This window comes from Meriones unguiculatus, chromosome 1 (assembly GCF_030254825.1).
Source record: "Meriones unguiculatus strain TT.TT164.6M chromosome 1, Bangor_MerUng_6.1, whole genome shotgun sequence".
Lineage (NCBI taxonomy): Eukaryota > Metazoa > Chordata > Mammalia > Rodentia > Muridae > Meriones > Meriones unguiculatus.
Genome location: NC_083349.1, coordinates 133154580 through 133179236, shown reverse-complemented (window position 1 = coordinate 133179236; position 24657 = coordinate 133154580). Strand labels below are relative to the sequence as shown.

The following is a 24657-nucleotide window of genomic DNA, read 5'->3' as shown; positions in this document are numbered from 1 at the left end:
AGAAATATTTTAGCTGTCCTCCGTTGTCTAAGGGGATGGAGGAGAACCGTATTAAAGAAAACATTGAACCAATATTGTATTTTTGAAGTGTTTCCAATAGAACCATGATGAAGAAAGTTACTACTGTTCACCCTTCCTCCAAGGTGACGAGGACACTTAATTTTTCCTGGGTCAAGGCCATGACTTACAGACCAATAGTTACTACATTTCTGAATGATACTCTACTTATTGTGCTCTATCCATTTCCTTAGAATGATTATTAGTAGGAACTATCCGCAGAAACTTTTGCCATGTTCTGTTATCGTGAATGAACCTTGATGCAATCCTTCCCAACTGGAGCAAATAGTTGGCATCATAAGATTATGGTCCTCACTCATGAGTAGTCATAACAGGAAATAAGCATATGTGAAAATGTAGGTGTGCAAATGGCATGCTTAAAATATCTTTTCCTTTAAGTCTTTTAGCATTTTATAGTTCTTTACTTTCCCTTGAGTACTTAGAGAAAAAATATGAAATGAGAACATAGTTAAAAATAAAGATATCTGGGCTGTCAAGATGATCCACTTAAATGTGCTGGCTGTCACCCCTAATGACCTAAGTTCCATCCTCGGACCCACATGGTAGAGGGAGAAAACAGAGACCTGTAAGTTGACCTCTGACCTCCCATGTGTGCATACCCACACCCATATACACAAACTAAATAAATAAGTGAAGTGTAATAACAATTGATATATAATAACTTATAAGCCAATATGAAGTTAAATAGTTGCCCTTCATGGTAGAAAACTTCAGTGATGTGTTAGAATTCCCAATAATCCTTAGGAAGTTCATAAGGGAACCTCTACTTTGTGTACTTGGTACAATGTTTTTCCATTTTGAAGAACTTATGAAATATATGATATAATATTATCAATACTGGCGATTGATTTGACTACCTGTTGTATCTATTTCACTGTCATTCACAGGAGGCATTTGTGTCTCCCAAGATGATTTGCCTCTGATAATTGTGTTATAAATGCTCAAGGCCTAACAGAAATACAATATTTTTATTGAAATGTCAGCCAGCAAATAATGGGGGCACCTTGGAAGAAAGGATAGTTCCAAGTCAAAGGGAAAACACATTCAGAATAATTTATCACTCTGTGCATGAGTTTGAATACTCTATTTCAGCAGAATGAATTTTGACATGCTTGATCATGCAGAAATCATATCTTATATCATTTCTTTGTTTTTGACAGTTTTAAAAAATAAAAATGTGTATTTTTATTGCCAGTATCTGTCCATTTATGCCATGATGCTTTATATTTTGGTGAACCTAAAAAAAAAAAAAAACAAATAAATAAACAAACGAAAACCAGGTTATTTTTCTTTCTTTCTTTTTATGCTAGGACCACAAGAAGGCAGTTGTGTTTTGTTTTTCCTGTTGGAAGACAAAAAGAGTTCTCAAAATAAAAATTTCACAGAAATATAAAAGATACCCTCCCCAACAAAAATAGTAGGATATGGGCTATTTTCTCCTGAGCCCACTTTGAGATTATGTGTTTCCAGTTTTTCCCCCAGGACAATAAAACTATGACTGAGTTAAAAGGAAACACAGTCGCTTGCCCGTGCTGATGATTGTTAAACTGTAAAGCACACATGCGCAGTCAGGTCACTGTGGGGGTGCTCTTTTCCACAGTTTTTTAGGCTTTTGAGTTGAGTACTTTAACAGAGGTCTCTGACATCCCTGCCCTCCCTAACCCCAGCCACATCGTTCTGTTGTAGCCTTAATAAAATAGCAGTGATTTGTGCCCAAGAGCTTCCGCTTTCGCTGAAATCTTCATTCATTCTCAAACATTTACGTTTTTAATATTCATCCCACGAAATCTCCTTGATCTGAAGTTGAATAGATATTTGACTCACATGCCAGTCTTGTGTTCACTCAGCAGATCAGTGCTGCATTCTTACTTTGAGTAGGCACTGCCTTAGGCACTAGTAAGTCGGACTCTGCTGCCCTCAAGGAAGGAGGAAGACGTGAAATCACATAGCAAAACAGGGTGCCCAGCCTCAGAGCATAAGATAGATATTGAACTTTTTTGAGGAAATAACATTTGAGATTTGTTTAGTTACTTCTCTTGATTACTTTGTGTTCATAATCTTCGTTCCTCCTCCTTTTATTTCTTTTTCTTTCTGGCTCTGTGATGAATATCTTACTCATTCCTATAGCTGGATCTCAGCCAACACATTTTTAAAAACACTTATAATTCAAGAGATGATATCTTATATGTGTCAAGGTTCAGCCTAGATATAAGCATTTATTTTTTATTTATTGCCATGATACTTAGGCATTTTGACATGAGTACTATTTTATCATAATAAAAATATGTCTAAGACAAGACCAGTAAATGAAGGCCAAACAGATGTTCTGTGTTGCCTTCTTAAAACAGGTAGATGATCTATTCTGACAAGCAAGGCAAAATACTCCAAAACTGAGCAAATAGTTTCCATGACAGTTTGGGATAGACTTTGACCCTCAATTCAAGTAGTATATGTTTCATTCATTCCTTTTGTTGTAATTGTTCTAATCAATATTACATAGCCTCCATACTCCTTAACGATTTATAACCATTCCTTGTCCCCAGTCATTTATACTCAGCAACCCAAGAGTATGTCAGTGGTCACATGCAAACATGGCATGTTTTTATTTCCTTCCTAAATTGAGTACTAATATAAGATTACTGTTCATACTATTGGAACCAGCATGCATTTTGCCAAAGCTATTTTGAAAATAAACAACCCTATTGACATATATATATCTTAAAATATGTTTGTGAAGCCATAGTTCATATTCATAAGCAAATCTGTACTTCACATTGGGTTTATTCTAATAAATACAATACTATCTCTGATTTACTCATGAATTAAAATTTTGAAGCATAATTTAAGTCTTGTACCCATCTCAGCACTGTGTCCTGAACCTATATATCTTAGTGTACTTCCTTTCCTCTTCATTTCTGTGGCCCTCTTCTCCTCATGTTCTGCTCCCCTAGTTTAGTATTTAAACAACACCAGCTACCTTTTACGTACAGTATCTACAGTGAGCAGAATTCTCTATGTCAGCATCCTTCTACGCATTATCCCTTCAACTATAATAACCACCAAGAATGTTGATTTTCCGGGGATGGCATCAAGTTGACCAGGTTGACAGTGCTTCCCAGCCACAGAGCTGGAGTCTGTTCTCAACTGCTGTATCAGTGATTTCAGTTGTAGTCTCGTCACTAAGCAGATGAAAAGCTCTTCCTATATTATGTCTCAAAGCTACAGAGCTCACATTTCAAAGCAAACCAGACATATATTAAAAAAAAAAAAAAAAAAAAAAAAAAACAAGGTCACCCTGTGATTTCCATATTGCTTTAGATTTGCCAGGATGAAGAAATTCTGTTTCCCCACACTGCTTCTACCTTCCTGTGCATTGTTTCCATTCAGGTACTCACTCGCTTGGCGGTCCTCACATGTGGTTTAGTGGCGGGACTCTCCGGGGTCCTGTGGAGCAAGGCTTGCAGATGGCTCCTCATACATGCACAGGTAGTGCTGACCCAGCTGCAGCCAAGGCCACACTGTGCTCCCTTCTTATGTGCCGCCGTATGGCCATGTTTTATGTTGGATAGACTATCTTCAAGCAGGAGTTCCGAGCAAGCCCAAAGCTGAAAGTTGAGTGACCTCATCAGTTCTACTGAAACGCAAATGTTGGCATCTCCTCCATGGGTGGTTTGAAAATGCCTTGTTTTAAGTCTTGAAAAACTGATGAGTAGAGACTTGAACAGTGCTTTCATTTAGGAAAGTAGGCATTACTCTTGTCAGAATTCATTTCTCTCCATCCATCTGACAGCTTGTTACCCTGCAGAGTCTTTTAATCACCAATTTAGGATTACATTTTGCCCATTAGATGGATAGTATCTTCAAAACCGTTAGCACAAACTGAAGGCAGTTTTTATTACAGCCCAAATCCCCCTCAATTATTTATCTATCTATTGAGGTTTATAAAAGAAACTTTGGCTTTTCTCTTAAATAGATTCTGTTTTGAGATGATTAGGCCAATATAAATAGAACCTTGTAGGTATGTGCTGTACTTTAAAAAAAAAAATCCACTTATGCTACAAAACCAGCTTACATCACCATGAAAAATTTATATAAAAGCTTTTCATTGTATAATTACAACTTGATGGTTTATAATACACAGAAAATTGCTTGTTGCTTTATTATTAGATATGATGAAATCTTGTGTTTGGAAATGAAGCTAAATGACCATTCCAGTGGATTAATGTCTAGTCTTAATAAACATCTCCAGTGTTGCTTTCATAGCTGCAGGATAAGGGGAGGGATCTCAACCTTTATTTTTCAATCTGCACTGTTAATCTCCTCAGAGGCACTTTTACTGAATGAAAAAAAATATATATAGCTGAATAGGACTATGAGGTAAGAGACCAGGCAAAACAAAATTGTCTGGAGAAGGAAACCCTGTGACTAGCTTGGCTGATGTTGATTCCAGGCAGTTCAAAGGGAGAACAATGCTCAATAATTAGGTTGCTTCTCAGCTTTGACAAATAGTTTCAGATGACAGAGTGAAATAATTAAGGCTATATAAGGAGATCTTAATACAGCTTAAGTAATCTCTAGAACTAAGAAAACAAATATACAGTAGCTTCTTTCTTAGGGTCTGAGTGGCTCTTAAGTCCCCAATTTTAATTCCACGTTTTTCTTTTGCATCCCTCAGCTCTTTCTATAAATGCTTTTCATACCTGAGGGTCCGTAGGATCCCAAACTGTCATTTGTTTAGAGTACTCTGGTTTCCCTAGGATGAGTCTTACCCAGAATTAATATCCTCCATCCCATGTGTTCCATCGCCCTTTCACTATCAGTTTATCATCCAGCTATAAAACCACAGTTCTACAACATCAGTGCCAGCACAGAGGGACTGATGATGCCCCACAAGAGATTTCGGCTATTTACAACTATTAGGGTACATGACGTAAATGAAAGTAAAGGAGGCACGCTCTTGTCCTTGAATGTCCCATAAACCCGTAAACTGATAATTATAACCGAAGGTGGCTGGTGTAGAATACAGACCCTGCAACTGCAAAACTTAGACCATTTTCCTCTAAGTGAAGTTTCTGAAGCCTCACCTAGCTATTTGTTAGTTCTGCGGCTTTGGCCAGAGTCTTCAGCATTGTGTCCACTGGACAAACTTCCCAGGCTTAGCGGGAGGATGGCTTGAGAGGATACGGTTTGTGATAGCGCTCTAAAGACACGGCAGTCCACGTGCAAACCGGAGCATATGTATTCTTAGACAGCATTCTAATTCTGTTTTTCTTATTAGATCAATAAAATGGTTGTCTGAAAGTAATAAGTAGAATGTTTCCACAGCACACATCATAGCATTTACCTCAATATCCATCGGGACACTTGTTGTAAACCAAGCCTCCATATTCAGCCCCAGCCCCGTCGTGGGCATCTGCATCCATCAGGAAGCAAGCCTGCTTTTCTCTTTGGAACAATATTATGGTTGGTGATCAAGCTTTTTATTGAAATGTGATTTCCACACAGTAAAACATATTCCTTTTGCTACACAGTTCAATGAGTTCTGACAAATACATATTGTCATATAATTACCATAATCACTGTATAGAATGACTCCACCAACTTCTCTCTTGCCATTCCTCTGTGATGTTTCTACCCTGCCTCCTGGTGAAATAATCATGGTTTTAAACTAAGGATAGAAAAGAGGGCATATCACAAGCACAGGGAACTGTTTATTTTAAGAATAAAAGCTCTAATGGTATACCCTAAAATTTGTTCAAATAATTACTTTTAGGGGTCACAAGTGCCAGTTTTGGGTGCAGGGCCCAGGCTGAGGGGTGTCTGGGCCTGTTAAGTGTCAAAGTACTTCTAATTTTTGGTCACATTTGAAGATAGAAACATTTCAAATAAAAGTCTACATTTTCGGTGTTCTCTAAAGTATCCAGTTGCAGGCTTACTGTTTCCTCTTTCTTTGATCATTGCCATTTGGGCTTTCCTGTCTCCACTCTTACATGGGACCTGAACTCTTTCCAGTTTGCAGGAGGGAAGGATTTACCAATATGGAGAAGCTGAAAGAGGGAGAAACAGAGGTGGGGGTAGTTGGGGAACAACAGCATTTGAGCTGCCGTCTGCACTGATACTCACTGCAAAGCCACCTAGCACAGAAATAAAAATGCTGCTTCCACTGTGCCTTGTGCCTCTTCCCCTAAAGTATGAAAGAAGAAAATATTTTAAATGTTCCACCCATTGAATATTGGAAAGGAGATTAGGAAGGATAAATTCCAGTGTTATATTAATGGATAAAAATGACTGTAAGGTATAGAGGACTGCTAGTGTCCTTAAGAAAAACTTGTAAGAAATCTCTGCTAAAGACTGTATTTTCTGGAAGTTCGGTCTTGTCTTACCTCTCAAATTAGATCTTCTAGCGTGGTGGTTAGATGATATGCACAGGCCCCAGGTCCTCTCTTGTTATAGCCATGCCATTGTGGTCCATCTCAACCCCATCTTTCCTGTTGAGCAGCTTCAATGTAAACTCCCTCTTCATCATTTTATGACATACCCAGTTCCACTGTCAGTTCTTTTTTTTTCCATGTCCCCAACTCAGGCTTTTTTCTTTTTCTTTTTCTTTTTTTTTTTTTTTTTGACTAGTATCTTCCCAGTGAATGTTCTCTAAATTAATGGTTGGAGGAATTAAAGACCAGATGGACAACTCAAACAAAGTAGCTAAACAGAGGCTGCTTTGAGCCTTCTTTCCAGAAAGGAATAGTCACTGAAATGTTAAGAAGTTCTCACAGCCACGTGTCTCCATTGCAGCACTGTTTGGGTGGATAATCATTGAGGGTTAAAAAAATCAAGATGAACTTTTCAAAAATTCACTTGGTCCTTTAGATTAATATACATAATCATCAAGAAAAGATGCATAACAGTTTGGACTTTTAATTATGTCAACAATGAACAAATATTTAAAGACATTGTCTTGTTGCCCTTTAATTCTGGCTCCACTGCTTATTTTGCTAAGATGCACAGAAGTGAACCGACACAGCATCTTCTGGATTGAGGCTGGAGTTCTTCTCCAAGTAGACCTCTTGATTTGAAAGTCCTCCAAGTTCCGCATGTTGTTTTTGAGAACAGTTGGTACATACCTAATCTATTTGTGAATTGAGACAGAATTTTATCATTATTTTTAAGTCTAGTTTCCTTGGAGCTTAAGGGAAAGGTCTTATTTTCCAAAAGGAGAATATTACATTTATTTAAAAGAAAAGGGGAAAAAAAAGAGAGATTTGTACTGTTGCCTGAGTAAAATCTGTCTTAAAATTTGAGATAGAATTTTTTAAAGAGTGATGAGCTGTTTGAGGGCTGTTTTGCAGAACAGTTGAATTGGAACACCCATGCTTACTGGTTTATCCACAATGTCTGGAAGTCATCAATAATCAAAAGTATATTTATCCTTTGGTACCATTTTTAATTGATGCTTCCTAAAGGAAGATTTTTTTTGTGGAAGGATTTTGTGGAGAATATTTAAATTTGAATTTTAGCTATTATAATGAAAAGCATTTATGCTTGTACTGTATTTATAGAGTTGGAATCAAGCAATGTAACTTTCATAGTAATGAGCTTAATTTGCTAATATGTTGAAATTAGCAATACAACTTTGAAACAGTATTTAATTAATTTATATCATGTATCAATGGAATATGTGATTTTATCATGAATATAAAACACTGAAATTATGGATTGCCTCTGACCCTAGGAGCTATAGATAAGAATTGGAGAGTTTGGCTGAATCTCTTACTTGAAGAAAAGGAATTTGGACCATTTGCCATAGTGCCTGTCAGATACTCATATAAGTGTGTGAGCATGGGTGATCCCAGTCCAGAATGGTTTTGCCTGGCCTGTGGTTTTCCCACTGTCTGCACAATGGCAGTAAAGTCCTGGAAAGACTTAGGGGTCCAATGACAGATAAGGACACATTAAAGGGAGAGGAGGAGGCATACAGCCGCTGTCTTCCTCTCAGCTGGAGTCCCCACCACCGTGCCTCACCTGGTGTCAGATGGACAGCACTCGGTGTGTTTTACAGATGTGGACTCAGCAGAGATTCAAACAGGCTTGTGCATTTATCTGTCCCACAGATGTTTCGTCTCCTGTTTTCTAGCCAGCAAGGCAACAGGCTGACTTTGCCGGGGGGTCACCTCCAGATGTTCAGCTAAAGAGAGACCCTGCCACCCCACTGAGAGTAAGCAGACATCTCCCCACATCTGCGGCCACTCAGAGGCAGTGCAAATTAGAAAAGGGTTCACTGTACTGTCTTTGTAATGGTTGTATTTGGAGTTCAGAAACACACCGAGAACAACATAATCTGAATACTTACAAATAGAACCAAGTAACTTTTCAGTTTAAGAATCTGAAATAAGTCAAACCTGGCAGGCAGAATTTCTTTGTGACTTTTGTTTGTAGATTTTCCTTGCTGATGTTAATTGCTAATTTTTCCACTCTGGCGAATGTGAGTGTTTAAATGAGAACAGCTTTAGTCAAATACCTAAAATAAAATAAGAAGTGAAAGTTAACCCTCTCTGTGCATTTATATGTTGTGAAACTAGCTTCAGGATGTCCCACTTATCTGCTTATGTGGTGTAAGTGTGCACAGGGAGCACCTTTATTCCTCAGAAGATGAAAAAGCAGAAGATCTCGATCATGCACACCATACTATAATCGTAGCCGGAGGGGGCAATTATGAAAGCTTTTTTACTAAGCATTACATTGTCAGATATTTGGGGTCCTCCAGCTGGTGCCATGCAATGTTGGAGGTACGTGGATATAAAATGTTGAAAAACACCCATGTTGTGCTCTTGGGACATTTGAATATCAGTAAGAAACACAAGTAACCATTACTGTAAACAATAAATAAATAAATAAATAACAATATAATGCCAGACCATAATCTGGGCTACAAACAAAATATATAGTGGTAAAATGGTAATAGAGGCAATTCTATCCTAAATTCTATAAGGAACCAGCTCAGGCATGTAGTTGTGAGGAAGTAAAAAGAACAGAGTCTGTCAGTGTCTCTTGCAAGAGCCATCATGACATACTCATGCTCACATTCATCCAAGATGTGCAGAGGTCATGCTATCTGGAGCACATAATGATAGGTTACAATGCACTGCAAAAAAGAAGGTGTGTGCCAGACCATGAAACACTTGTGGACCATGTTAAAAGTTGTGGATCTTGTTGGAAACAGGATGGGAGTCTGTCTGACAACCGAATGTTGATAATGGATGTTACCTAACATAGTGAAATAATTACAGAAGCATTGAAAAGATTCTGAATGCTAGACAGAAGGCCAGAGTTGAGTGTTTTGTAGCTTATGGAGAAAAAGGGTAGGCCTATAGGGGTGGTAGTAGAAATGATGGACTATGCAACACACACAGGCTGTGCTTCGAGATTGCTGTGGCCTTGCTAACTGATGCACTGAAAATACAAGGGAGACAAGGATAAAGCTTAGACTCATGGTTCATAGAATGGGGTATTGATGCATTCTTGGTGAAAAGGCTTGGGCAAACCAGTATTTGGGTGAAAGGAATAGAGATTATCTCCATACTATTCAAAGTTTATGATATCCTTTATGATTTTTTTTTAGCTAAGTGATTGTGGTAAAGTGTTAAATATGCAAGTTTTGGAGCTCTCTAGAGCAACTGGAATTGTTTACATTGAGCAATTGTCATCACAATATGACTGCTTTAGAAGAAAATTCAGGGGGAAAGAATACAAAATGTTCTCTTTTCTTAAAGTCACAAATTCACATATTGTGGTCCTGGTGATGGCATAGTTTCTTTTGAATACAGATTCCTTCTTCATAAAATAAGAATTTTAGGATGTTACTAGACACTTTTCAACTCCAACATTTTATGCCTCTTTGATTTCTACTCATAAACCTCTGTTCTGTCAGGAAACATTCTTTTTTACAAAGCCTTGTGGAAATCTGTTCTTGGAAAAGAGACTTTTGCCGTGTGGCGTTATGACCAAATATTGGCAACATTGTTCGCTCTGGCTGTTTTTAACCTTGTCTTTCTGTAATATCTCAGAAACCAAGATGAAGCCAGGGATCTTACTGAAACAAGTGGCATTATTTCTACACTGCACACGAAAACACATTACCTGCAATGCCATGCATGTGTCTGTATCAGTGAATTTGTAAGTACTGAGCGAACTGAATTCATGGACTAGATGAGGCAATCCTGGGGTATTTATGTGACCTCAGAAATACATCACAAGGGCAAATTTCAGGAAGTTTTCTGTGAAAAGTACCGATGGCTCTATAAACACTCAGAGTCCTATGTGAGTTTGCTTTGACATACTTACCATGGATGAGAAATCCTACTCTAGTAAGTAGTACTGTTTGTCAGCACTAGAGAGCATGGCCTCTTCCTTTCCCATGTGGTGGGACTTGCATCTTGTTTGACTCTACCACACAGTCTTTCCAACATCTGTCCCTACCCTGTTTACATGGGCATGGATGGTGGGGCTGAGGGCAAGCAGCAGAGCGATGACTCAGTGGGTGAGAGTCTCTCTCTTCCACAGAGACCCCGCTTTGGTTCTCAGTACTCATGTTCACTTTCTAGCACCTGTGCACACTTGGCCGTCTCACACACACCTGTAACTACAGCCCCAAAGGATCTAATCCAAGGCCCTCCACTGTCATCCCCCACACATGACATGCTCATAGTGACAAACACACATCATAAATGTGTGGACCTATCTGCATTGCCCACGTGGCACGCTGGGGTTGGCTACCCAGAGGCTATTTAAGCTGTGGGCTGGCTTTCCCCAGGGTCAGATGATTGTTCAAGGTTCCTGAATAAACTGCATTGAAAAAAAAAAATTCAAGTTTTGTTGTGAAGGGAAGTAGATAATGGTGGAAAGAAAGGTTTTTCTTTTAGGGGGATGCTGTTACTAAAAACATAAATGTGAAACTAGCCAGGAAGAGAGGAAAATGTATAGTGATAGACCGGAAGAGATGGGGAGATGCTGATATCCAGGACGTAAGCCAAAGGCTTGGCTGTACTAGGGCAAACGTTCTGTTGATTGTAATAGCAAGAACAACATTGTCCCAGTCTGTAAAGAGTCCTGGGATAGTCTTTGGGTGCTTTTACTTTTGAGTGACATCACAAGCAAGAGTACAGATAGGAAGAGAAGAAAACAGTTTGACAAGTGAGACAGCGGAACAAGTGTTGGGAAGACAGAGGACAGGCTCTACTTAGGAATGGCATTGAGGGGCTGTTTGATATGCAGAAGAAAAAGCCACACCCCAGCTTGTGTTCAGTACAGCCTGTATTGGAGACAGAGTCAAAGGAAATGCAAGGTAACTGAGGAGCAAGATGGGCAATGGAAATGTGGCTTAGACAACACATAAATGTTAGTTAGGGAATGGCTCCCACGAGGACATTCTGAGAATGACCCATGAAAACGGAGCAAATCCAGAAAGCTGCCCAAAGTTGCCCTTCATTCAGCAGGGACCTCTGCCCAGGCAGCTCACCAGCTGTGGACTATCTGGCCAGGCTCTTACAAGTGACTGTTACTTCTGTCTTTGGCCATATACCCCATACTTTTTTTTTTAATCTGCTAGCCCCATGAAGCTATTGCTGGCATTATTGTTTGAAAAATATTGAGGTTCTGCTCAACCTGTATCACTGGACCTCCCTCCCTTCCAGCATTTTCTGACAAGCCAATACCTGACATTCCATTTCCATTGAAGCTGTGATGTCAAAGGGACATTTTCCATGATTCATTGAGCTTCTACACAGAAAAAAAAAGTCAGTCATTTTCTTGTAAATATCTTCATTTATAGCCCTTGAGTTCTCTCCTTTCTCAAATCGATCTTTTCTCCTTACAAAACTCCTCTACTATATCCTGGCTAGCAGGGCTGAGCTAGTGGATGTAAATATGACAGACCTGCTCAGTGGGTTTCTCTGAAGGATATGTAATGGTTTTCTTAAAGTAAGATTTTTCTTTCACTTTTTTTCTCATTCTATTGTCTTGCATGTTCTTTTTCCAAAAACAGCAGATCATGTGCTCCCACAGTTACATAGCCAGACTTTAGAACTATTGTGGTATTTATTCTTCAAACTCTCAGCAGTGTGCAAACAATTATGTATTTAAGACAGGAATTGCTGATTAGTGTTCAGAACCAGGACAATTGTACAGAAAATAGTTTTCTAAAATTCACTTAAAGATGTTGTAAGCATGGTGGGAGGAATTTTCACCTTATGCTGGATGTCCAGGAATAATAGAACTTAAATTGTCAGCACAGTGGAAGTGAATATTGCAATTTTCTTTCTTCGTCTTGATATGGCTTTTTATTGGTATGTATTCTCTTTGCTTGATCATCTCTGATGGGCTCAGAGATATTTGGGTTTTATTCTATTATCGTTTATGCCTGTAAATTCTTATTCTCCACAAAAATAGAGCACAAGCTGTAACCCTTTCCTTAAAATCTTTCTACTGTAGCTACCTTCTTTTCAGCTTTCATCCCCAAAACAACACCTTTCCCAGCAAGTCCTTCAAGCCATCTCACCACCCCTGATAGCAACCTATATAAATAGGGTACTGTTATAACACCCAGATTTTTTTTCTTTAAAGTAATTATAACATATAAAATACAATATTTGATATATAAACATTAGATTAAAATGTATGTCTGATTCATTTATAATTTATTTATTTATTGAAAGCAGGGCATGCCCATTTTTTTTTTTTCAATCACTAACAAAGTTTCCTGAACCTAACTGGCAGTAAATAAATAACTGTTGAAAAATTAATGAATGTGCATCCCCAATATGCATCCTTCCCATTAAATTTCCGGGTATATGAGAATGTCCAGGGCTGTTTGAAATGGACCACATGATGTCTATTAAGATGCCCTTCAAGGTTTGAGTAATTTTGTATTCAAACATTAAAACGTGTTTAGATTTTTAAGCCTAGGTATGTGTTAATGTGAGGAAAACTTAAATTTTATACAGAAAAAAAAACTTGTACTTTTAGTTTTTGTGGCCATATTATAAGTATGCTACTTACTAGGATGAATCTCAAGCTGTTTACACATGCATTGATTTACCCAAAAACTCCAATCGTCCTTGAAAAGACAGTCTGAAATCTATAGAGAAACAGTAAGTTCATTATAAAATAAAACAACAAAAAAGTCCAATGTCAGATGCTATCAAATTAGGACTCACACCCATTCATTAAGCTTGGCTCTGTGGGCTTTTCTGTAGTTAAGTTACTTGTGTCATTGGTCATTTTTTAAAAATCATTAATCAATTATTTATGACATGACTAAAATATGTAAGTGATTTTTAATTTGAAATCTAATTGCCAGTTCACTTCTTATTTAATTCTGTTCAGATCTAATCATAAAATATTATACACTTTCAAAATGTCAAAGATCACTGACTTTGAAATTGTAGAACCCCATAATGAATGTTTGTATATATCTTACAATCCTACTTCGGCGATGCTGTCTTAATTTTGTCAGAGGAGTACTAGAAGGGTAATAATAAATCACTATGACTATTTTTCTCGGGGCTTTCATAGCCATCACATTTGCTGAAATGTTAACAAGGGCCTTCTGTACTAACTCCTCCTTTTTTGATAAAAGTACTGTTCTCAAGTTTATTTGTATTCAGAGCCTGTGAGACAGGCCCTTGTAAAAATGTTTGTAGCTTCCATGGACATGGCCTATTTACCCTTTCCTCCTCACACTTCCAGCCTGTTCTAGCTCGAGTTGAGATAGTAGAAATGAGAAGTATAACTTAAATCTGTCCCATCAAGAACTATTGACTTCTGAACCCCTGAACACTCTCTTCTAGCTGCTATCGAAATCTATTGAACAACTGAAGCAGCCAGGCAGCCACCTTGAAGAAGCGGAGGAGGAGCTTCAGGGGGACCAGTCCATGGAAGACAGAGCAACTGCTAGCGACAGCAGCACTAGGAAGGACAGCAGTGTTCCTCTGGATGATACGCTGGGACAAGCTGGGGCTGTGAAGGTCAAGGAGGAGCCAGTGGACAGCGAGGAAGAAGCTCAGATACAGGAAATGGAATGTGGGGAGCAGGCTGCTTTTATGCAACAGGTAATAGGCAAAGATTTAGCTCCAGGATTTGTAATTAAAGTCATTATCTGATCATATGTTGCAGATTTTGGTAAATGGTTATTATTTCCTATCAGCTTATATCTCTGATTTTAGTGTTTAAGAATTATAAGGCAGGTAAAAAAGATTTTTTTTCTACATAAAGATCGCTCTATAATGATTTCTGAGTGGGTATCAAAGTTTCATTGAACCTTGACTGGTAAGAAAAGGCCTGCTACACTGAAAGTATGCTACATAATATCCAAGTAACCAATAGGCTTTGAGCTCATCTCAAAGCCTGAAACAACAGTTTCTTTTGGGAAATCGAACTCACTGTTGTTTTACTTTTATCTGCTGAGGTCTGTGAGTACAGAATGTAATCTCCCAGCCTGATCAATGAAGCATTCTATTAAATTTGGTGATTTTTAACACACAGGATTCAGTTTTCATATGACTGTACATACTGTATCATACTACAGTCTTGAACACTGTTGAAGAGAGTCTGCCCCGCCCCCTTTTCCTCTCCTTTTTGTTAAGTGAAAAGGCTCTGGTTACCATACCAGTGAAGATTTTCGACAGAAAATCTTAGCAGTTCAGGTGGTTTTAAGTAGAGGTGCAAACTTAGGTTCTGTTTTGAACATTACATTATGTCTGATAGAGCACTGCACATTTTACTTAAGCCTTCTGTAATTTTCTGACCTTGTATACTGATAAAGAGCAAATGGAGCTGATGCAAATGTGATTGAGAAGTGATGTGCAGCACTGTTGTCCAGTCGGATGCCGTGATGTCTGTACGGCTGCAGAAAGCATAGTATGATTACCATCTGATATCAAATTAAAACCAGTTTCACAAGAGGGTGACTCACATTTATACCTGATACCTTTAGAATCTCTTGCATATAGTTCCATGGCATATATCATATCGTTTTGGCAAATTAATAAATATATATATATATGAATGTTGGGTTTCACAGAATAATCCACTTGTATATAATGCACCTCCAGAAGGACTATGTCCTTTGATGCTCTAAAAATACAAACAGCTTTGAAGGCAGCAGAAGAGAATGTTTATTTAAGGCAGTTCTTTGTCAGGTTCCTGCTGTTCTACAGAAAAGCGATTCTGTGAGGGGACAGGAAATGCTTTGTGGAAACAGGAAGTCCAAGTGATTCGCTTGGTGGGGGGTGTAGGAGAAAGAATCCAAGGATAGTGTTCTGGTCTTTCTGTTTTTAAAGGGTGTTCTATGAATTGATTCATTGTCTAAGAAAATCACACCATGAGTAGGGAAACCCTTACGGAAGCTATTCGCTGGAACATTTCCTTAATATTCCCTTTCGGTGTGTTCGCCTTGTTTTACGGGTATACTTTGTTAAGCTAGTTAAACGTGAGCTGTACTAAGACACATTTAATATGGATAATCCAAATTGACCTAGAATCTTCGTGAGGTTTTTTCTATTAAAATATTTATATTTCTTAATCCGTGGTATTTTAAGGTGTAGTGTCCTGCTCTCAAGGAGACATAGCACTTTTGCCAAATATAGACATTGTTCAACTGTATGTTGTTGGCACGTGTTGTTTACATTTTGCTGTGACATTTAAAACTATTTCTTTTAAAATGTTCCTGCTAAAGATACATTATCCTTTTTTAAAAAGTCTCCATTTGAATTAAATTAACATAACTAGAGTTAGAAAGTTAAAAGTTTTTCCACATAATGAAAGTCCTTCTGATAATTTGACAGGTAGTTCTAGTAGGCAACTCTCCCTATCACCAATATGTTTGGGTTAATATATTCCTTCATATTAAAATGACTTTTGTCAGTTGTTTTGCATTAAAAATATGGCATGCCTAAGATAAAATTGTATATTTTTCCATCTCATAAATATTCATTTTCTTCAAATTCTTTTTTCAATCTCATAAAAAAAGGGATAGTGCATCTTTTAAAATACATTTTATTTGGGGAGGAACATGTGGCCGAGCAGACTTTTGTATAATATTACTTCAAAGATATGTGATCACAAACAACAAGAAAAAAAAAAACCTATTTTTTATAATGTCATTTGAGAGAACTTCATCAGTATATTTGGTGGACATTAATTGTTTGAATTTGATAGTCTTTCAATTTAGTCAAGAAACTACCTGGAACCAGTCAAAATAAAAGCTGGGCATAACTAAGCTTAATATTAACTGATAAATGTCTTCTTAGATCTACTGTATTTATTATAATTTACACCCTTGGAGGTGATCTCTTGTTTTGTGTTGTAAATATATTGTTTGTATGTTTCCCTTCTTGCCTTCTGTTATAAGTCTCTTCCTTTCTCAAATAAAGTTTTTTTTAAAAGATCCCTTTTCATACATTTGGCTTTGTGTAAACTTGATATATTTAATAGAATTTAAAATCTGTACATTAGATCGCATATACAAAAAATATTTCCATTTTTTGTTGAAACAAGAAAATGAAGATATTTTGAGCTGTTGCTTCAAATACCACTTAAAATGGCATATTCAACAATAACATTATCAAATGATTTATATCAACCATTACCAACTAGCAAACATATGTAAAATTGGTTGCATGCTCCATTTTGTAGTGTGGCCTTTTTAAAGATGTGTTATCCTCTTTGGTATTTAAAGTAAAATGTCATCCTATAAATATAAAAAATATAAATATTCCCTAATGCTGTTCGACTTAAAAATTCTTTTAAAACTTTAACATGAGCTGGCAAGAGCTCAGCATTAGCTATAGACATCTGTCAGCAAGCCTAACAATGTGAGTTCAATTCTCCAGTCCTACACAGTGAAAGGAGAAAACTGACTACTTCAGATTGTCCTCTGACTACATATTGGCTGTGGCACATACACACACCCACACACAGAGACACACATGCACACACATAAATAAATAAATGCAATTAAAAATTAAAATATAAGCTTAACATACTCCCTTGAATGTAACACTCTCTCCTTGAACACTAAAAATGAATCATTTTACAAAGTATCTTAAAATCATGCCTATTACAATGAGATGCTGAAGCAGAGATAAAAGTGACAGTGAATAAATTTAAAGGGAAAGGAGTAATGAAGTGAGCTCCTTCTGTGTGGTGGCAGTTACTGTACCGCTGTGTGAAGAATAGAGAGCCAGATCAAGACGTCTTTAGGTATGCCTGAAGGTTTAGCTTGTGGTGACGTGAGACCAGGAGCATCTAATTCATTCGTTCTGATCTATTGCCAGCAAAACTTCCTATCAGAGCTTCAGAATGATGCACTGCCGTGTGTTTGATTAAAAGGGTGAATTGTGATTTTTTTTTTTAATGCCCTCTGGTTCATTTAAACTATTCCCTAATGAGCTCATGAAAGTCAATGTTTCTTTAAGTCAGAACAGCGCTGCAGTAATAGTACATGGGGTCTTATCATTCTGGTGGTCTTAGGGAAGATGGTAGCTGAGGCATAGATTTCTATTTTTCATAGAAAGCAGAGCAGCAGTCTTTAGGAGTTTTTATATTCACCATACTTGTGCTTCGTGAAAGATGTTAAAAGAGAAGTAAAGCACAATGTGTTTTTAAATCTGGTGCATTATTCATATAGAGATTAATAGCAGAGTAACTTAAATTTTGTGTCTTTTTTTTCAGTATTTGGAGCATGAGATTAATGTGTATGGATTAAAAATGGGTATGCAACTAGGAATGAAATGAATGCATGATTCAAGTCTGATATTGTGGCCAGCTACAGTGAAGGGGTGGGAGGGACAAAGCAAAGACATGGGGGTTGCTGCTCACGTGGTTGTTAATGTCTCCACACCCATTTTGAAGAGGTGAACAGAGGTGGGCTGGATCGAAGACTGCAGACAGGTATTAGGGAAGTTGGGGATGCACCTTCTGAGTCAAGGTAGGACGGCATTAGGTTTGTACGTGTTTCTACCCATACGGTTGTGTTTCATAGCACAACAACTTCCTGGAGTCTTGGAAAATGTTCAGACCATGCAATGTTTTTGCATCTCACTTACGAAAAAGACTTTACTTTCAACTCTGGCAAAGCTAAAGTGCAAGAAGTATAGCTTCGAGCGCCGTACGACTGTTAACCCTGCCAATCCACTTGTCCCTCTCACATTTAGTGCACACAGCAGTGAGTCTGCGGAGAGAAATCAAGGTCACTCAGTTCCTGGCAGTGACATCCAGCTTTTTTAAAATTTTATTTATCTTTTATTAATTACAGTTTATTCACTTTGTATCCCAATTGTAGTCCCCTCCCAATCCCACTTTCCCTCCCTCTTCTCCACCCATGCCCCTCCCTGAGTCCACTGATAGGAGAGGTTCTCCTCCCCTCCTCCCCTGACGCTTGTCTATCAGGTCTCATCAGGAAAGGCTGCATTTTTCTCCTCTGTGGCCTGGTAAGGCTGCTCCCCCATCAGAGGGAGGTGATCAAAGAGCCAGCCACTGAGTTCATGGCAGAGACAGTCCCTGATCCCATTACTAGGGAACCCACTTGGACACTGAGCTGCCATCCAGCTGTTCTGTGAACACAGGCATGCTGGCACTGTAGTCTCTCTCCTCAGTCCTGACTTGTGTGCTTGTGTGCTTGTCCATTCAGACATCCATGATGCTCACTCCTTATCCAGCTGCTCCTACAATCTTTTCTCCCTCAGCCTAGATCTCCCCTTTTCCATTATCATTAACTGATTTGAATCCTTCCTTTAAATTATTAATTTAAATGACAAATGTAGAATAATTTCCCCTAATTTAAAGATGAGCGTTTTGTGCACAAGCCATTTCTCTCCATGAAATCTGGTGCGTATCTTCCTTCTGACCGGAAGCAGTGAAGGGAAGTCACGAAACACTGGCTGCCCTTGGAGTAGACATTAGAGGGGAAGGAAAGCCTCCTAGCTAGTTTCAGCTGCCAGCTTGACACAGCCCGAAGTTGCCTAAAGGCATCTCAGCTGGCCTGTAGGCATAGGTGTGGGCCATTGTCCTAGCTGCTAATTGATGCAGGCTAGCCTGGTCCACTGAGGGCAGCGGGTTGGATAGGAAGCCAGTGGAGTTACCATCGCAGCTGCGTTTATCCCAGTTTTGTTTTTCAGTGGCAGCTATGATAATAGCTGGGAAGTGCTGTTGTTCTTGAATTGATTTCTGCTTCACCCCAGATGATTTTTTTTTTGCAATTTTTTATTTGCTGATTTTTCCATTTGAGGAACTTCTTTTTAAATATCTATTTATGTATTTATCCATATATTTATTCATATATCATTTTAAATTGTCATTTTCTTATTGAGATTTAATAAATGCATGATTATTAGACTCTTCTCATATATTCAAATTAAAATATTACTCCATTCTGTGAATTTCTCTGTAATTTCCCTGATAACTTACTTTCATTATTAAACACATTTAATCTTAATGAAATCCAACCCATCTGTATTTCTTTTTGTCATTTATGCTTAAAATGTTATTTAAGAAACCAACTCCCAACACAAAGTCACAAACTCTTATGTTTCCTTCTAAACATTTTGCAACCTGCAGTTCTGAGCCCTCTAAGTCATTCTGAGTTCTACTTATTATTATTAAAATTATTTTCTTTTATGCACTCAAGTATTTTGATATTTTAGGCATGCTATTACTGTCAATCCTAGACTTGATTTAGAATCCTCCCTCAGTCAACATAGTGTTGGGGTTATAGCCTGCCTGGGCCTGTGATTCATAAAGCAGCTCTTTCGAAGAGTTGTACTCTCTCTTCACACACCACCTCTATTTTCCTTATTTTTGGTGGAATTGACTCTTGCTTTCCTGATATCCCTGTTAATGACTCTCATTGCTTTCGAACATTTGATTCAGTTTGTTTCTTTGTTTTGTCTTTGCAAAGAAGCAGGCTACCATCTTGATATTTATCTTTGATATTAACTGGGTGTAAGAAAATAGGTGTATTTTTTTTATATATAAAAAAAATCCCATGGTGGTGTTTTTTTCAAAATGAGTCAGTTAATTATCTCCACAGGTAAGAAGTTCTACTATGGTTGTTTGTACTTACCTGTCTAATTTACTCTTAAATTTTCAGGTTGTGTTAATACTTCTAGCTTTAGTTTGAGTTTTCTGATTCTGTTAATAGAATTTTTTAGAAAGATTTAGATTTTCACTGTTAAATTGGGTATCCATTTGTATCTATTGAGCTTTTAACATGTGGCTGATTAAAATCAGACAGTGCCCTAAGGGTAGACTATGGACAAGTTTTCAAAGACATAGCAAAAATGTATTAGTATTGAAATCATGCCCATTGATTACATATTGAAATTAAAGTGTTTATGTGGGATCTTATAATATCACTAAAATTAATCTTACTTGTTACATCTAGATACATATTTTTAGGTTGATTGATACAAACTACAACAATAACTTGGGTACAAAACCTCAGACTCTCATAGATACAATAGATATTTTCTTCAAGATTGCCAAATACATTTAGACTAGACATTACACACACACACACACACACACACACACACACGCATACACATGCACACGCACACAGTCTTACCTATTGTTTTTATAATTGTTTTGTATACTGTAAAAAAATGACCTTTTTATTTAGACATAAATGGGAATTATTGGAGGTTGGTATGATGCGTGTTACTGTCCCTCAAGATCTGATTACACCTGTCCTTGTTTTGTAAATCTGCCCAAGACATACCTGATTGGTTTGATTAAACAGCCTATGCCTGGGCAGGGCAGAGTGGGGTAAGCATGGATAAGGGTCCAGGGCTTAGAGAGAGTTCAAGAGAATCATGGGAGATAAATGGACAGGAAGAAAGGAGAAAGGACACCATGATGGGTTAGTGTGGAGAAAACAAACAAACATGTGGGCCAAGACAAAGGAGTCCAGTAATGGTGTGAAAAGGCCCAAATGAAAAATACAAGCAAGTACCATGGGGTTATGGATAAATGGCAGACCAAATGAGGAGGGTTAAGGTGGGCGACATTAAATGGGGGCTGGAGGATGGATAGTGAGGTTATAGAGCCAACATAGGTGAAATATCTGCCTAGCCCAAGGCAAATAAGGCAATTATAGAATCTAGCAGGTGTCTGTACCTTATTATTTGTGACAGAGGCTTAGATAATGCCACCATGATAATCTTGGGGCTAATAATAAACATTATGTAGACCAACACTCATTTTTAAAAATGATTTCCTACAACAGCACTGGATAAACTTATTCCATCATTTTGGAAATATGAAGTGTAAAACCTGATTGACCAGATGACGTGCTGGCACCTTCTCGTCATACTTAGAGCGAAGCAGGCAAGGACTAGATCTCTAGTATCTGTGAATTGTTTGGAAAGCTTAAAAACTGTTCTCCTTTACCTTACTGACAACCCAAAATCTCTTAGTTTCATTTTGATTATGATTTGTAAGGACTGTTACCTGATTGATCCTTTCTCAAAGAAAGTAAGTGTATTGGCTTCTTCTCCTGAACTATTATTCGCCAGCAGAAGTGTCAGCCATTTGGACAGTATGATAGATTGCCCTTTAATTATCTTTGGTATTTCTCTCTTCCAAGTACTTGTTGCTCTTTGTCTCTCTGCTTTCAAATCACCACATCTTTTCACCCTTGGCTATTCACCCTTCAGTCACTGCCCTAGTTAATGCCAAAATAAAAACATGCTTGTATCATGATAATAGTCTCCTTTGTATTTAGTGTGCCAGTCGAATTAACAATATAAAACACTATTTCATGTTCTCTACAGTGAAATCTTGTTTCATGGAAATGGCCTCAGGGAGCCGTAGTTCTCCTAATCCAACCTCATCCTCTGACATGGTACATTCCTAATCTTGCGTGTCATTAGGGTGCAGGCTGCATACCACATTTGCATGGAGGAAAAGGGTAGTCAGTGGGGTTTCTTCAAGTTTTTTTTTTCTTATCGTGGATGCTTTGACCTCCTTTCCTAAATCCTATTTCCCCTTCATAAGGTATCTGAGTTCTCCAACTCATTTGAACTCTAACCCACTAAGAACAGACTTTTCCAAGTAATTCTTCTTTATATGTTTTCTCTGATAATATACCTTCATGCTGTTTGATACAATGGAAATATACTCAGTTACTTGTGGCTCATACACCTGTGAAATGCCCCATTTATTCCATTTGAGCAATTGTTTGCTTTCATTCTATAAAATACTAGATTTTTTTCCATGTTGTTTTACTGGCTTGTTTTTATTCACTGTAGGAGATAGAGCCTTCCAATTGTTTCTTGAACTGTATTTGATTGGTAATGTTTTCTTTAAGGAAGCTCTATTAGATATGGCAACTCTCATTTCCATGACTAGTAAATGATAGTTTTTAATGGATTTCTTGTTTAATATCATTCACAAATTAATTGATTTTTACATGTTTTATGACTTAATATGAATCATTCTAATATTTTGTATACATTTTTAGATAAAGCACTTTATGTCCTAATATTCATAGCCTCTTAATTAAATTTTTCATTTCTGTGTAGACTACTTGGAATTTCTGAAAATTGAAATTTTGGAAAATGAAAAGATGATTCATATTAATATTTTTTCAGAGTATAGGAACCTTATCTTTACGTACATCTGAGTAAACTTGCTGAACAAAGCAGCTGATTTGTTCATTTTATAATGTATAACTCTCAATCCTTGAACAGTCGCACTGTGACTTGTCTTTGACATCCACAAGGCTTCGTGGCTATCACCTCTAGATTGCTGAAACAGTCAGCAGACGACAAGGAGTTCAAACTCCAACCCCATCACCTGGGACAACTTCACAATAAACCCCTATTTAAAATCAACTGTCCATGCTCACTGTTGGCCCATATTCAGCCAATTATCGATTTTTTTCGGTCATCATTCATTGCTTTTAATTTTTATAAGTGAATTGTAGCTTTTTTTTTAAATATCTGTGATACTTTTGTTCTAGACATTTTTCTTTTCATTCAGAAAAAAATCTTTCAGAAATCTACTGACATGTCAGTAATACTGACTTTTTAATTCCTGGATAGTGATCCATTCAGTGGATATATCTCAGATATTTCAGCTATTTATGCATTGATTTAGTGATCAAAACTTGAGTGGTATGTGTGTGCATGTAAACTGTTATGAATGAAACTTCACCAATATTAGGCAGAACCTTTCATAGACAGTGGGATTTTTCTTCTTTTGATAATGTAGATGTAATTATTGAGTTGGATGCTAAGTTTATCTTTGGCTATATAAAACACTGCCAAACTCTTTGTAATTGGCTATTATTCTGCATTTGATCAACAAAGAATAATTCTAGGACTGTAAACTCTTATCAGTGCTGAGTATTGCAGTATTGATTGATACATATAATATTTTGCATTCAGTTGATGTTAGTGGGTTCTTGTATCTTCCATCTTCCTGGCAGCTCATGTTGTTGAACATCTTTCCATGAGTTTATTGGCCATTCATGTGCCGGTGACTAATTAATTCATCACATTTCAGATTTGTGTAACCTTTTTTATTAGCCCAGGGAATAATACTTATTTTGGATAAAATTTTCTCTTAGTTCCATGCTTCACAAACATCTCATCTACCATATAGCTTGCCTTGTATTCGGCCAGGCTGAATGTTTCAATTTTGTTGTGTCCCATTCTTCCAATGTTTCTCCTATAAATGATTTTTTTTTTTTTTGTCTAGTTTACCTTTTACATTTAGGGCTTTGTATATGGCATGAAGATAAATTGAAGTTTAGCAGCACATGGATACCTAAAATTTAGCATCTTTTTTATTCAAATATTATCCTTCTTTCTTGGAATTATTCTGGTGCTTTAAGGAAATCAATTGAATACAGTGTGTGGGCAAATGTCTAAACTGCTGACCTCTGATTTATCTTATCACTACAGACTCGTGGTTTCTGATGCTTCATCATGCATTTTGTGCATTGTTTCAGTGCCATTAATATTTTCAGTTGTCTTTGTTTTCTGCTATTTATCACTTGCCTAAATGTATCTTTCCTTTGATGACATTTTCTTTGTTCCATTTACTGTACATATCTGGGAATTTGCACATCTTACATTATTAGAAAAAGTAACATTGTATTTGTTCTACTCTTTTGTTCCTCCTGTTTTTCTTCTATTTTCTACTGGAACTGTAATTCTACAGAAGCTGGGCTTCTCTATTCTGTCTACAGGTGTCTGAGTTTGTATGTCTCTCTTGTACTATTTTCACTGATTTTTTTTTTCTATTTAGGCAGCTTCTATCATTGTCTTCCTCCTTTACTCCCAGTAAATAAATATTTGCTAATCACATGCAGTCAATTTCCCATCCAAAGCATTTGTTTGTTTGTTTGTTTGTTTGTTTCTTATCGAGAAGACTCCTTTGGTTCTTTTATATATTTTCTGATAGTTCTACGCTGCACTGGCTAGCCTTCTGTACCCAGACTTTTTGCTACTTTGTGGGTTCTTCTTTTTCCCACCCTCTATCCCTCCCCCATTTTCACACCTATCACCAGATGGGAGAGAA

General features: G+C 37.4%; 1 protein-coding gene across 20 annotated transcripts in view; it reads left to right on the top strand.

The window, feature by feature from the left end:
- Hdac9 (histone deacetylase 9) overlaps positions 1 to 24657 on the top strand; it is an 855384-nt gene that overhangs the window by 519810 nt on the left and 310917 nt on the right. For 16 of the 20 annotated variants that reach the window (XM_060367035.1, XM_060367042.1, XM_060367053.1 and 13 more), the window contains one exon: positions 13920 to 14180. The exons of 1 other annotated variant lie outside the window; for it this stretch is intronic. In XM_060367035.1, coding sequence (XP_060223018.1) covers positions 13920 to 14180 — 261 coding nt within the window. Of the gene's footprint in view, positions 1 to 13919; positions 17710 to 24657 lie in introns of those variants that run through there. 3 more of the 20 variants (XM_060367122.1, XM_060367113.1, XM_060367120.1) reach the window with 1 other exon arrangement.